Source organism: Pongo abelii, chromosome 10 (genome assembly GCF_028885655.2).
Source record: "Pongo abelii isolate AG06213 chromosome 10, NHGRI_mPonAbe1-v2.0_pri, whole genome shotgun sequence".
In the NCBI taxonomy this organism is placed as follows: domain Eukaryota; kingdom Metazoa; phylum Chordata; class Mammalia; order Primates; family Hominidae; genus Pongo; species Pongo abelii.
This window is the reverse complement of record NC_071995.2, coordinates 55,350,179-55,362,310: the sequence shown is the minus strand read 5'-3', so window position 1 is coordinate 55,362,310 and position 12,132 is coordinate 55,350,179. Positions and strand designations below refer to the sequence as shown.

At 47.5% G+C, this 12,132-nt stretch overlaps 1 protein-coding gene across 10 annotated transcripts in view; it reads left to right on the top strand.

Annotated features, from left to right (window-relative positions):
* Nucleotides 1-12,132, top strand: part of R3HDM2 (R3H domain containing 2) — a 179,112-nt gene continuing 166,980 nt past the window's right edge. For 3 of the 10 annotated variants that reach the window (XM_024256221.2, XM_024256219.2, XM_024256217.2), the window contains exon 1: nucleotides 1-324. Coding sequence is in view for 2 of the 10 variants with exons in the window: in XM_063711587.1 (XP_063567657.1) it covers nucleotides 1,034-1,045 (12 nt within the window). In the remaining 8 variants the exon portion in view is untranslated. 10 annotated transcript variants of the gene reach the window in all.

Here is a 12,132-nt window from a genome sequence, read left to right as displayed (position 1 = left end):
AGTGACGTAGCGCGCAGCCGCAGCGGGGGGCGGACTCTGTGCTTTTCTTCCCCTTCTGATTTTCCCCTCCCCCCTTTCTCCCTTTCCGGGTTTGGTTCCCCCCTTTTCTTCCCCTCTCCCCCCTCCTTCCCAAGCCCCTTTCCCCTCCCCCGTCCCAGTCCCCCCTGCTTCCCAGCCCTCGGCCCTGGGGAAGCCCCGGCCGAGAAAAGCCCGCCCCCAGAAGCGCGCCGCCGCCGCCCGTCGGGGCCGAGCCGCAGCCGAGCGGCCGTGGGCCCGGGCGGCGGGCGGAGACGTGGGCGCCCTCCCCGCTACGGCTCGTGCGAGGTGAGGCCACCTCCCGGCCGAGGGGGCGGGCGGCCCGGACGGCCTGTGGGGAGGGGGCGTGGCGGCCGCGCGGGCGGGCGCGAGGAGGCCCCGCGGCCTGGGTTCCCTTCGCCCGGCAGCCGGTCCCGGGGACGATGGGTCAGGGTCGGATGGCCCCGGAAGGACTGCGCCAAGTGTGCGCTGCTGGAGAGAAGCTGGGGGCGCGGGGCGGAGGGCGGCGGTGCGGGGGCAGGGGGGTGGCGCCACCTTTGGCCTTTGTCGGGGGACCTAAAAACTGTTGCGCCCTTCTAGTGCTTCGGGGTGGCTAGCTCCGTGTGTTTCTTGGGTGGTGGTTTTCCTTCGAACGTGGAGCATGGAAAAATAGGACAGAGAGGTGTAGAAGAAGTGTTTAAAATCATGCTGGTGTCCAGGTTTCTTACAGGGACGGGGATTTGAGTTGGCACATACAGGGAGATGTTTCTGTAGCTTAAAACTTGGGCCTACACTAAGCTCATAACTTACTCGAGCCCCTGAAAACGCTTCGATTCGTTTTCCCGTAGAGCTAACATTTTTCAACATTTGTGGCCATTAAGTCTCGGAACTACCAGGAATACTTACTTAGAGTGAATTGTCATTGGATAATGATGAGAAATGACCGAATAACAATCCCAGAACTGCGTTAAAACGGAAGAAAGAAAAGTGGAAAAGTTTGAATTCATATCCCAGTTGGATGAATATCCTTGTACGTAATGTTGTTCAAATAGATAACTAAGATTGAGAAGCCTGAGTCCTGTCTGATATACGTAAGCCACGTGGAGACTCAAGGAAGGAGGAAAGTGACAGGTTTCACTTCAGGAATATCACAAATTCCTAGCATTTTCTTGTATTTTTAGATAGATTTGCAGTTGAATTATTTGTGGCTCTTTTTCCTAATGCTTTTTTGTTTTTTTGTTCCACCAATATTTCCCCCCCCCCACCCCACCCCCTTTTTGATGCTGGGGTATCAAGACAAAAAGTTGTATTTTTTTTTGAGACAGGGTCTCAGTCTGTCACCCAGAATGGAGTGTAGTGGTTCCTTTTCCGCTCAATGCAACCTCTGCCTCCTGGCCTCAAGCCATCGTCCTACCTCAGCCCCCCCAAGTAGCTGGGAGTACAGGCGTGAGCCACCACTCCTGGCTGATTTTTGTAGAGACGGGGTTTCACCTTGCTGCCTAGGCTGGTCTGGAACTACTGGGCTCAAGTGATCCACCTGCCTTGGCCTCCCAAAGTGGTAGGCATGAGCCACCGCGCCGGGAAAGACAAGAAGTTTAAATAGTGGTGAAAAGTGGCCGGTTAGATTAATTCAGTTCAGTTTTTAGTTGTATTTTTCTTAACCTGTTGCTGTTCTCCAGAGAGTTGAGAGAAAAGATAACTTTTTTCTTGAAGGCCTGATGAACTCCTAACAAGTTAAATTTCAGAGTTGAAGTTCCAGTTGTCTTTGTGTCCATTATATGATTAGTAGAGCTTCACAATTTTTTTTTCGTAGGGATGGGATCTTGCTATGTTGCCCAGGCTGGTTTTGAACTCCTGGCTTCAAGTGATCCTGTGGCCTCAGACTCCCAAAAGCACTGGGATTACAGGCGTGAGCCATTGCTCTTGGCAGAGCTTCACAATGTAAAGTTTTTTAAAAATTTGACAAATAAAAATAGCATGCCTGACTGGCCGGGCACGGTGGCTCACGCTGTAATCCCAGCACTTTGGGAGGCCAAGGCAGGTGGATCACCTGAGGTCAGGAGTTTGAGACCAGCCTGGCCAACATGGTGGAACCCGGTCTCTACTAAAAATACAAAAAGTAGCCAGGCGTGGTGGCAGGCACCTGTAGTCTCAGCTTCTTGTCAGGCTGAGGTGGGAGAAGCATCTGAACCCAGAAGGCGGAGGTTGCAGTAAGCCAAGATGGTGCCACTGTACTCCAGCCTAGGCAACAGAGCGAGAGACTTGTCTCCAAAAAAAAAAACAAACAAAAAAAAGCATGCCTAATATTTTTTAATTTTCTGGAAAATTAAGAGAGGAGATGGCTTCCTTTCTCTTTCAAAATAAAAACCAATGTTTCTTTTTTTGTTGTTGGTCTGTTCTCGCTCTGTCACCCAGGCTGGAGTGCCGTGGTGCAGTCTCGGCTCGCTGGGAGCTCTGCCTCCTGGGTTAACACCATTCTCCTGCCTCAGCCTCCTGGGTAGCTGGGACTACAGGCGCCACCCCCCCACACACCACGCCCCCCACCACGCCCCCCACCACGCCCGGCTAATGTTTTGTATTTTTAGTAGAGACGGGGTTTCACCGTGTTAGCCAGGATGGTCTCGATCTCCTGACCTCGTGATCCGTCCACCTTGGCCTCCCAAAGTGCTGGGATTACAGGCATGAGCCACCGCGCCCAGCCAAACCAATCTTAGCTTTAAAGCTCTAGATCTGTGGCACCCTTCCCCCTAACATGCACACTGGCCTCTGGCTATTCCTTGAGCACACTAGGCACACTTCTGCCTCAGGGTCTATGCTCTTGTTCCCTCTTCCTGAATTACCTTTCTCTTACAAAGCTGTGTAAGAGCATAGCCTGTCTGTCCCCTCACCTCCTTCAGGTCTTTACTCAAATTTCACTCTTTTTTTTTGAGATGGAGTCTTGCTCTGTCACCGAGGCTGGAGTGCAATGGCATGATCTCGGCTCACTGCAACCTCTACCTCCTGGGTTCAAGCGATTCTCCCGCCTCAGCCCCCTGAGTAGCTGGGATTACAGGTGCCCACCACCATGCCTGGCTAATTTTTTTGTATTTTTAGTACAGACAGGGTTTCACTATATGTTGGCCAGGCTGGTCTTGAACTCCTAACCTTAAGTGATCCACCCACCTCCGCCTCCCAAAGTGTAATCCCAAAGTGTAGGGATTACAGGTATGAGCCACTGCGCCTGGCCCAAATGTCACTCTTAACAGTGATATTCCCTTGGCTATCTGGATGGCAAAGCCCCTCCTACATACACATTTACGTAACTTTATCCCCGTTTTCTGCTTTATTTTCCACCTTAACCCTTATCAACCTATAACATATTATATATTTTAATCTCCCCCAGTAGAAAGTAAGCTTCAGGGCCAGGCGCAGTGGCTCACGCCTATAGTCCCAGCACTTTGGGAGGCCAAGGACGGAGCATCACCTGAGGTTAGAAGTTCGAGACCAGCCTGGCCAACATGGTGAAACCCCGTCTCTACTAAAAATACAAAAATTAGCTGGGCGTGGTGGTACACACCTGTAGTCCCAGCTACTCGGGAGGCTGAGGCAGGAGAATCGCTTGAACCCGGGAGGCTGAGGTTGCAGTGAGCCGAGATCGTGCCACTGCACTCCAGCCTGGGCAACAGACCGAGACTCTTGTCTCAAAAAAAAAAAAAAAAAAGTAAGCTTCAGGAGAGCAGGCATTTTTGTTTTATTTACTTATTTTATTTTATTATTTATTTTTTTTTAGACAGAGCCTCGGTCTGTCGCCCAGGCTGGAGTGCAGTGGCACGATGTCATCTCACTGCAGCCTCCACCTCCCAGGTTCAAGTGATTGTCCTGCCTCAGCCTCCTGAGTAGCTAGGATTACAGGCACGCGCCACCACGCCCGACTGATTTTTGTATTTTTAGTAGAGGTGGCATTTCACGGTGTTGGTCAGGCTGGTCTCGAACCCCTGACCTGGTGATCCTCCCGCCTCAGCCTCCCAAAGTGCTAGGATTATAGGCGTGAGCCTCTGCGCCCAGCCACATTTTTGTTTTATTAATTTCCGTATCCTCAGCACTTAGCACAGCACTTGATGTTCAGTAAAGTGCACAACAGATTTATTGACTGAAGGGGTAAGGAGGAGTTTTTTCCTTGAACTCTTCCCATGAATTTTTCATGGTGATTAGTTGTCCTTGGAAGGATGGGATGGATTTTCACTAGGAAAACCTGGTTTTCTAAAGTACTCATTGAGAGATGTTGAGATGTTTTTTCTGGGGATGTTTCTCTTTGGACAAACATCTCGTGCTTTGGGGCCATTGAATGAAAATACTTCAAGGGCAGAGAAGAGGATGGAGTGTGGACGTCTTTGATGTTGGTAGTCTTATCTCAGATTTCATGTGGCTAGAATTTTTACCTACTTCATGCTCTTCCCTTGAGGTTTGTTCATGTCCCTGCCAAGACAAATATCACTCTTGTTACTTCTCTGACCCTACAGAGCTGAGCAGGCTGATTCCACTTTGAGTTTTTCAGTAGCCTGAAGATGTTAATATTTATAGTTCTGTCTTTATGGGCTAGTTCCTACCTTCACCCCCACCAATTCATGTAGAGACAATTGAGCTTAAAAACTTTAAGAATAGGTTTCTCTAACAATGGTAGAGTGTTCAGTTCTAGAGAACACTTGATCCTTTTTTCAGATTGATTTTGGGGGGCATTTTTAGCAACTAAATCTATGCTAAGTTTGAGGATAAAAAGGAGCAGGCACCCTAAATTCTGTGGGTTATCCCTCATTTTATCTTTCCTTAATTAATTATTTATTTTTTTGAGATGGAGTCTTGCTCTGTCGCCCAAGCCGGAGTGCAATGGTGTGATCTTGGCTCACTGCAACCTCCGCCTCCCGGGTTCAAGGGATTCTCCTACCTCAGCCTCCCAAGTAGCTGGGATTACAGGCATCCGCAACCACGCCTGGATAATTTTTGTATTTTTAGTAGATACAGGGTTCTGTCATGTTGGCCAGGCCACTCTCGAACTCCTAACCTCAGGTGATCTGCCCGCCTCGGCCTCCCGAAGTGCTGGGATTACAGGCATGAGCCACCGCGCCTGACCTATCTTTCCTTAGTTTCTTGGTTGGTATATTAGTTACCTCCACTGATCTTCCGGCTAGAGTAACCTGGATGAGATTTCTCTTTGGGGCGGTTTGGCTACTCTTCTTTAGCTCAGGAAGGCAAAGGGAGTGAAGTGTGCTTTTTTCTTTTTGAGACAGTCTTGCTGTGTCTCCCAGGCTGGAGTGCAGTGTCCTGATTTCAGCTCACTACAACCTCCGTCTCCCAGGTTCAAGCGATTCTTCTGCCTCAGCCTCCCAACTAGCTGGATTATAGGCATCTGCCATCATGCCCGGCTAATTTTTGTTTTTTTGTAGAGACAGGGTTTCACCATGTTGGCCAGGGTGGTCTTGGACTCCTGACCTCAGGTGATTCGCCTGCCTCGGCCTCCCAAAGTGCTGGGATTACAGATGTGAGCCGCTACGCCCAGCCTGAAGTGTGCTTTTAACTTTGTAGGAATGCTAGTGGCAAAGCTAAGGCTTTTGCTTAAACCTTTGCGAGGACATTGAAAGCTGCCAGGCCTAGGAGAGAACAGTTAATGGGAGGTGCAAGAATTGGGGATCTGCGATGCATTTGACTGGACATAGTTCTGATATTATTAGTATAAAGAAATAACTGCATCTTCCAGAATCATATTAGTAGTTCTCATTTTGTGAATAGTTTTTTTTTTTTTTTTGAGACGGAGTTTCGCTCTTGCTGCCCAGGTTGGAGTGCAATGGCACGATCTCGGCTCACTGCAACCTCCGTCTCCTGGGTTCAAGTGATTCTCCTGCCTCAGCTTCCCCTGTAGCTGGGATTACAGGCATGCACCACCACACCTGGCTAATTTTGTATTTTTAGTAGAGGCAGGGTTTCTCCATGTTGGTCAGGCTGGTCTCGAACTCTCGAGCTCAGGTGATCCGCCCACCTCAGCCTCCTGAAGTGCTGGGATTATAGGCATGAGCCATTGCACCTGACTGAATAATTTCTTTTTATTTATTTATTTTTTTGAGATGGAGTCTCACTTTGTTGCCCAGACTCATGTGACAAATTACAGTCAAAACTTCGTTTTACGTGCACAGTTATTAAAAATATTGTATAGGCTTGGCTTGGTGGTTCACACCTGTAACGCAGCACTTTGGGAATCTGAGGCGGGAGGATTGCTTGAGCCCAGAAGTTTGCAGCTGCGGTGAGCTATGATTGTGCCACCATACTCTGGCTTGGGTGACAGAATGAGAGCCTGTCTCTTAAAAAAAACCCCAAAAAGGCTAAGTTTTCAAAAAATACAGTTCATATTTTTGTTGGGCCTGTGTCTTTGTTGCGTATGACAATTGTAAGAATTTATGGTTTTTGTTTATGAGGAACAGTATGGGCATCAAGAAATCCTTGGTGTCTTGGAAAAGGGTGGGTCAGACTTGTGAAAGCTTACAGGATTAATAACAGAAGACTAGGAGGAAAGTAATTAAGGCAGTGACAATCCAAATTTAATGGTAGGTACATTTGAAATATATGGTCAGGTGTGGTGGCTCACGCTTGTAATTCCAGCACTTTGGGAGGCTGAGGCGGGTGGGTCACTTGAGGTCAGGAGTTCAAGACCAGCCTGGCTAACATAATGAAACCCCATCTCTACTAAAAATACAAGACCTTAGCTGAGTGTTATGGTATCACATGCCTGTAATCCCAGCTACTCAGGAGGCTGAGGCATGAGAATCGCTTGAACCTGCAAGGTGGGAGTTGCTGTGATTGAGATCACACCACTGTACTCCAGCCTGTAGCAGGTGAATGTATACCCATGAGAAGTGTTCACTTACAGTTTCTTTGTTCTTTTTTTTTTTTTTTTTGAGACAGAGTTTTGCTCTTGTTGCCCAGGCTGGAGTGCAATGTCGCGATCTTGGCTCACTGCAACCTCCGACTCCTGGGTTCAAGCGATTCTCCTGCCTCAGCCTCCCAAGTAGCTGGGATTACAGGCATGTGCCACCACGCCTGGCTAATTTTGTATTTTTAGTAGAGATGGGCTTTCTCCATGTTGGTCAGGCTGGCCTCGAACTCCCGACTTCAGGTGATCTTCCCGCCTCAGTCTCCCAAAGGGCTGGGATTACAGGTGTGAGCCACTGCACCTGGCCTTTTTTTAATTTATTTTTATTTTTTTTATTGAGACAGTCTTGCTCTGTTGCCCAGGCTGGAATGCAGTGGTATGATATCGGCTTACTGCAACCTCCATCTCCTGGGTTCAAGCAATCGCCTCAGCCTCCCGAGTAGCTGGGATTACAGGTGCCCGCCACCACGTCTGGCTAATTTTTGTATTTTTAGTAGAGATGGGGTTTCACCATGTTGGCCAGGCTGGTCTCAAACTCCCAGGCTCAGACAATCCACCCGCCTCGGCCTCCTAAAGTGCTGGGCGTGAGGCACCACGCCTGGCCCACTTAAAGTTTCTAATGCTGTTGGTAGAGATAGCTCCCAGCAACCATCAAAATCAATGGGAAGAATGTGGGAGACCTTGTAAAATTTAACAGATCTCTTTTTTTTCTTTTTTTGAGACGGCATCTTGCTCTGTTGTCCAGGCTGGAGTGCAGTGGCGTGATCTCGGCTCACTGCACCCTCCGTCTCCTGGGTTCAAGCAATTCTTCCACTTCAGTCTTATAAGTAGCTGGGATTACAGGGGTGCGCCACTGTGCCTGGCTAATTTTTGCATTTTTAGTAGAGACGGGGGTTTCACCATGTTTGCCAGCCTGATCTTGAACTCCTGACCTTAGGTGATTCACCTGCCTTGGCCTCCCAAAGTGCTGGGATTACAGGCATGAGCCACTGCGCCCGGCCACAGATCTCTTTTCATCCTTTTCTTACTCTGTTGTTTTTGCAGCATTCGTTACTGTTGACCCCTTTCCTTCTTCAAATATTTGGTGATGCTATACTTTTTTACTTGCTTTCCTGGCTCTTTTTCTCCTGCCTATTCTTCATTTATATATTTTTTTATTTTTATTTTTTATTTTGACACAGGGTCTTGCTTTGTTGCTTAGGCTGGAGTAAACTGGCATGATCATGACTCACTACTGCCTCGACCTCCTAGGCTCAAGGCTCCCAAGTAGCTGGGACTACAAGTGCACACCATCACACCCAGCTAATTTTATTTTTTAATTTTGTAGAGATGAGTTCTCCCTGTGTTGCCCAGGCTGGTCTTGAACTCTTGGGCTCAAGCAGTCGTCCCATCCTGCCTTGGCCTCCCAAAGTGCTGGGATTGTAGACATGAGTTACTGCACCTGGCCCCTGTCCTTTAAATGTTCATTTTCCTGGAAGTTTCTGTTGTATTCTCCCTATCTCTCATTCTTAAACCTAGTGGCATATGTATCTCTTGAAGGACTTATTAAGATTATGGCCTACAAAAACTCTTTATGATCTGGCCCCTGTCAGCCTTTCCCGGCTTTTCCTTAACTACCTGGGAGTTAGCTAGGTGAAGTATGGGGAAGAAAGTTCTGGGGAGGCACTGCCTGTGTAAATCATGGAGGTATAGAGCAGGGTAACATAGAGTCTTTGCCAAACTGCACGGAATGGGATGAGGCTACGTATGGGATTCTTGTGGGAATTACAGAAAAGATTAGAGAGGTACCTAGGTGCCTGATCTTGAAGTCCTTATTTGATAGGCTAAAAAGTTTGAGTTTTGTCTTAAACTATGAAAGCTACTGAAGGATTTACTTTTTAAAAATATCTCTTGTAGCAGTTTGGAGACTGGATTGGAAAATAGACTGGAATTAGGGAGTCCAGTTTAGGGAGGATCACAATAATCTAGATAAGAAACAGGGTCTAAAGTAGTCATGCAAGTGCACAGAGATAGATGGACTCAAATTTTTTTTTTTTTTTTGTGAGGCGGAGTCTCCCTCTGTCTCCCAGGCTGGAGTGCAGTGGCACATTTCGGCTCACTGCAACCTCTGCCTCCCGGGTTCAAGCGATTCTCCTGCCTCATCCTGAGTAGCTGGGATTATAGGTGCACGCCACCACACCCGGCTAATTTTTGTATTTTTAGTAGAGATGGGTTTCACCATGTTGGTCAGGTTGGTCGTGAACTCCTGATTTCAGGTGATCCGCCTCCCTTGGCCTCCCAGAGTGCTGGGATTACAGGCATGAGCCACCGTGAGATATTTAATAGATAGTCAGGCTAGTGTGGTGTCTCACACCTATCATCCAGCACTTTGGGAGGCTGAGGTGGGAGGATCTCTTGAGCCCAGTTCGAGCCTAGCCTGGGGCAGCTTAGTGAGAACCTGCCTCTAAAGAAATATAAGAAAAATTAGCTGGGCCTGGTGGCACACACCTATAGTCCCAGCTATTTGGGAGGCTGAGGTGGGAGGATCACCTAAACCTGGGAATCAAGGCTGCAGTGAGCCACAATCCCACTACACTGCACTCCAGCCTGAGCAATAGAGTGAGACCCTGTCTTTTACTACGCTTGATCTTAGCCAAAAGGCAGAGAAGTGATGACCCCTGTCTTTAAAAAAAAAACAAAAAAACAAAAAAAACACCGGGTGTGGTCGCTTATGCCTGTAATCCCAGCACTTTGGGAGGCTGAGGTGTGCGGATCACCTGAGGTCGGGAGTTGGAGAGCAGCTTGACCAACATGGAGAAACCCGTCTCTACTAAAAATACAAAATTAGCCAGGAGTGGTGGTGCATGCCTGTAATCCCAGCTACTCGGGAGGCTGAGGCAGGAGAATTGCTTGAACCCGGTAGGCGGAGGTTGCTGTGAGCCGAGATCCCGCCATTGCACCCCAGCCTGGGCAACAAGAGCAAAACTCTATCTCAGGAAAAAAAAAAAAAAAAAGAATCTGTTAGACATGGAGATGTGTGCATGCGTGATTGACAAAGCTACAGAGCAAGAGAGAGGATAATAGTGGAAATGAGAAGGATGAGCTCTTGGATGACTTCTAGTTTTCTGGGTTCCATGCTAGGGTGAATAGTGACTTCCATTTATAAATTAGGGAATATAGGAAGAGGCACGTTTGGGAACAAAAAATGAGATGTTTGGTTTTTGCATGGTTGAATTTGAGGTACCTGTGGAACCGTATGGAAATGCCTGCTAGGTAGTTGGATATACCAGTCCAGAGGTAGAGAAGTTGGGACTGGAGAGAGATTTGGGAGTCAGCAGTATAGTAGTATATACGTTGTGGTTGAAGTGATGGTTTGGGTCAGCTAAGAGACATGTTGAGACTGAAGAGCTGCAGGCTGAGGAGAGGACTTAGAGAACACTGGTAATTAAAGGTGTGACTGGTGGAAGTGGAGCCCCAGAAGAAATCTGAGGAGGCCTAAAGATAGATGGAAAACTAGTGAAGGCTGGGCGCAGTGGCTCACACCCATAATCCCAATACCATGGGCCTAGGCGAGAGGATTACTTGAGGCCAGGAATTTGAGACCAGCCTGGGCAACATAGTGAGACCTCATCTCTATTAAAAAAAAAAAAAAAAAAAGAAAACCAGTAAAGTGTGTGTAATGAGAACTAGGAGGAGTTTCAGGGAGGAGGAAGGCAGTAGTATCAGAGGTGGTAGAAAGACCGAGTTGGATAAGGACAGAAAATAACTCATTGGATTTGACAGTCAGGTCATTGGTGTCTTCAGTGAGAGCAGGGTCACTAGAATGATGATAACATTTTGAGGAATAAATGGGAGGGGAGAAAAAACAAACTTTGTCTTTCAAGATGACTGCAGAGATGGAGAGAGAGGACAGTAATTAGAAGGAATGTGCAAGGAAGAGTTTTTTAAGATGACAAACTCGAGCATATTTATATATACAGGAGAATGAGCAAAACAATACATAGCCGTGATAACAGAATGAAGTTCTTGAGCCTGTAGAGAAGATGCAATCTAAAGTAGGGATAGAATTATTATCCCCTTCATTAAGAAGGAAAAGGTCAGGAAAGGGGTGGGGAGAAATGTTTGGTATCTAAACAAAGGAATTTGAGAGAGTTTCTGCCTTATGACCTTTATATTACTTGTGATGTAGGAGACTTATTTTTTTGGGTCGGGGAGCTAATGTTTTAGAGTAAGGCAGGTTGGTTGAATAGGGACCTTGAGAAGAGAGGCAAGTTCGAATAGCTGTTGAGAGAATGGGAGGGATAGCTGCTGAGGGTACTTTTATGGCTAGGCAGGCAAAGATATCATGGGGTAGTGTAAGGGTGGGAGAGCATTTCAAGCAGATACAATAGCCTGGGCAAAGACCTAGAGGTATTAAAGAATATGGTATGAGGCTGGGCACGGTGGCTTACACCTGTAATCCTAGTGCTTTGGGAGGTCAAGGTGGGAGAATTACATCATGTCAGGAGTTTGAAAGCAATCTGGGCAACATTGTGAGACACCCACCTCTACCAGAAGTTGAAGCAATTAGCTGGATGTGGTGGCATGCACCTTTTGTCCCAGCTACTTGAGAGAGAGGTGGGAGGATCACTTGAGCCCAGGAGTTTGAGGTTGCAGTGAGCTATGATTGCACCACTGTACCCCAGGCTGGTCAACAGAGTGAGACCCTGTCTCTAAAAAAAGAAAAAGATGGCCAGATACAGTGGCTCATGCCTGTAATCCCAGCACTTTGGGAGGCCGAGGCGGGCAGATCATGAGGTCAGGAGTTCAAGACCAGCCTGGCCAACCTGATAAAACACCGTCTCAACTAAAAATACAAAAAATTAGCCAGGCATGGTGGTGCTTGCCTGTAATCCTAGGTGCCGGGGAGGCTGAGGCACAAGAATCTCTTGAACCCTGGAGGCGGAGGTTGCAGTGAGCCGAGATCGCACCACTGTACTCCAGCTTGGGCGACAGAGCAAGACTCCGTCTCAGGGAAAAAAAAAAAAAAAAAAAGGAAAGGAGAATATGGATGGTATATATGGGGCAGTATTTTGAATGACTGAAGAGAAGGATATATTTAGGGCCTGATTTTATGGTGGGCTTTACAAGCTATATTAAGGAATTTGGAATATGAGGCAAAGGTGAACTGAAGATTTTTAATCAGAGAAATGAAATGATTATTTTGTATTTTACAAAGGAAACTGGCAGCAATTTGAAGA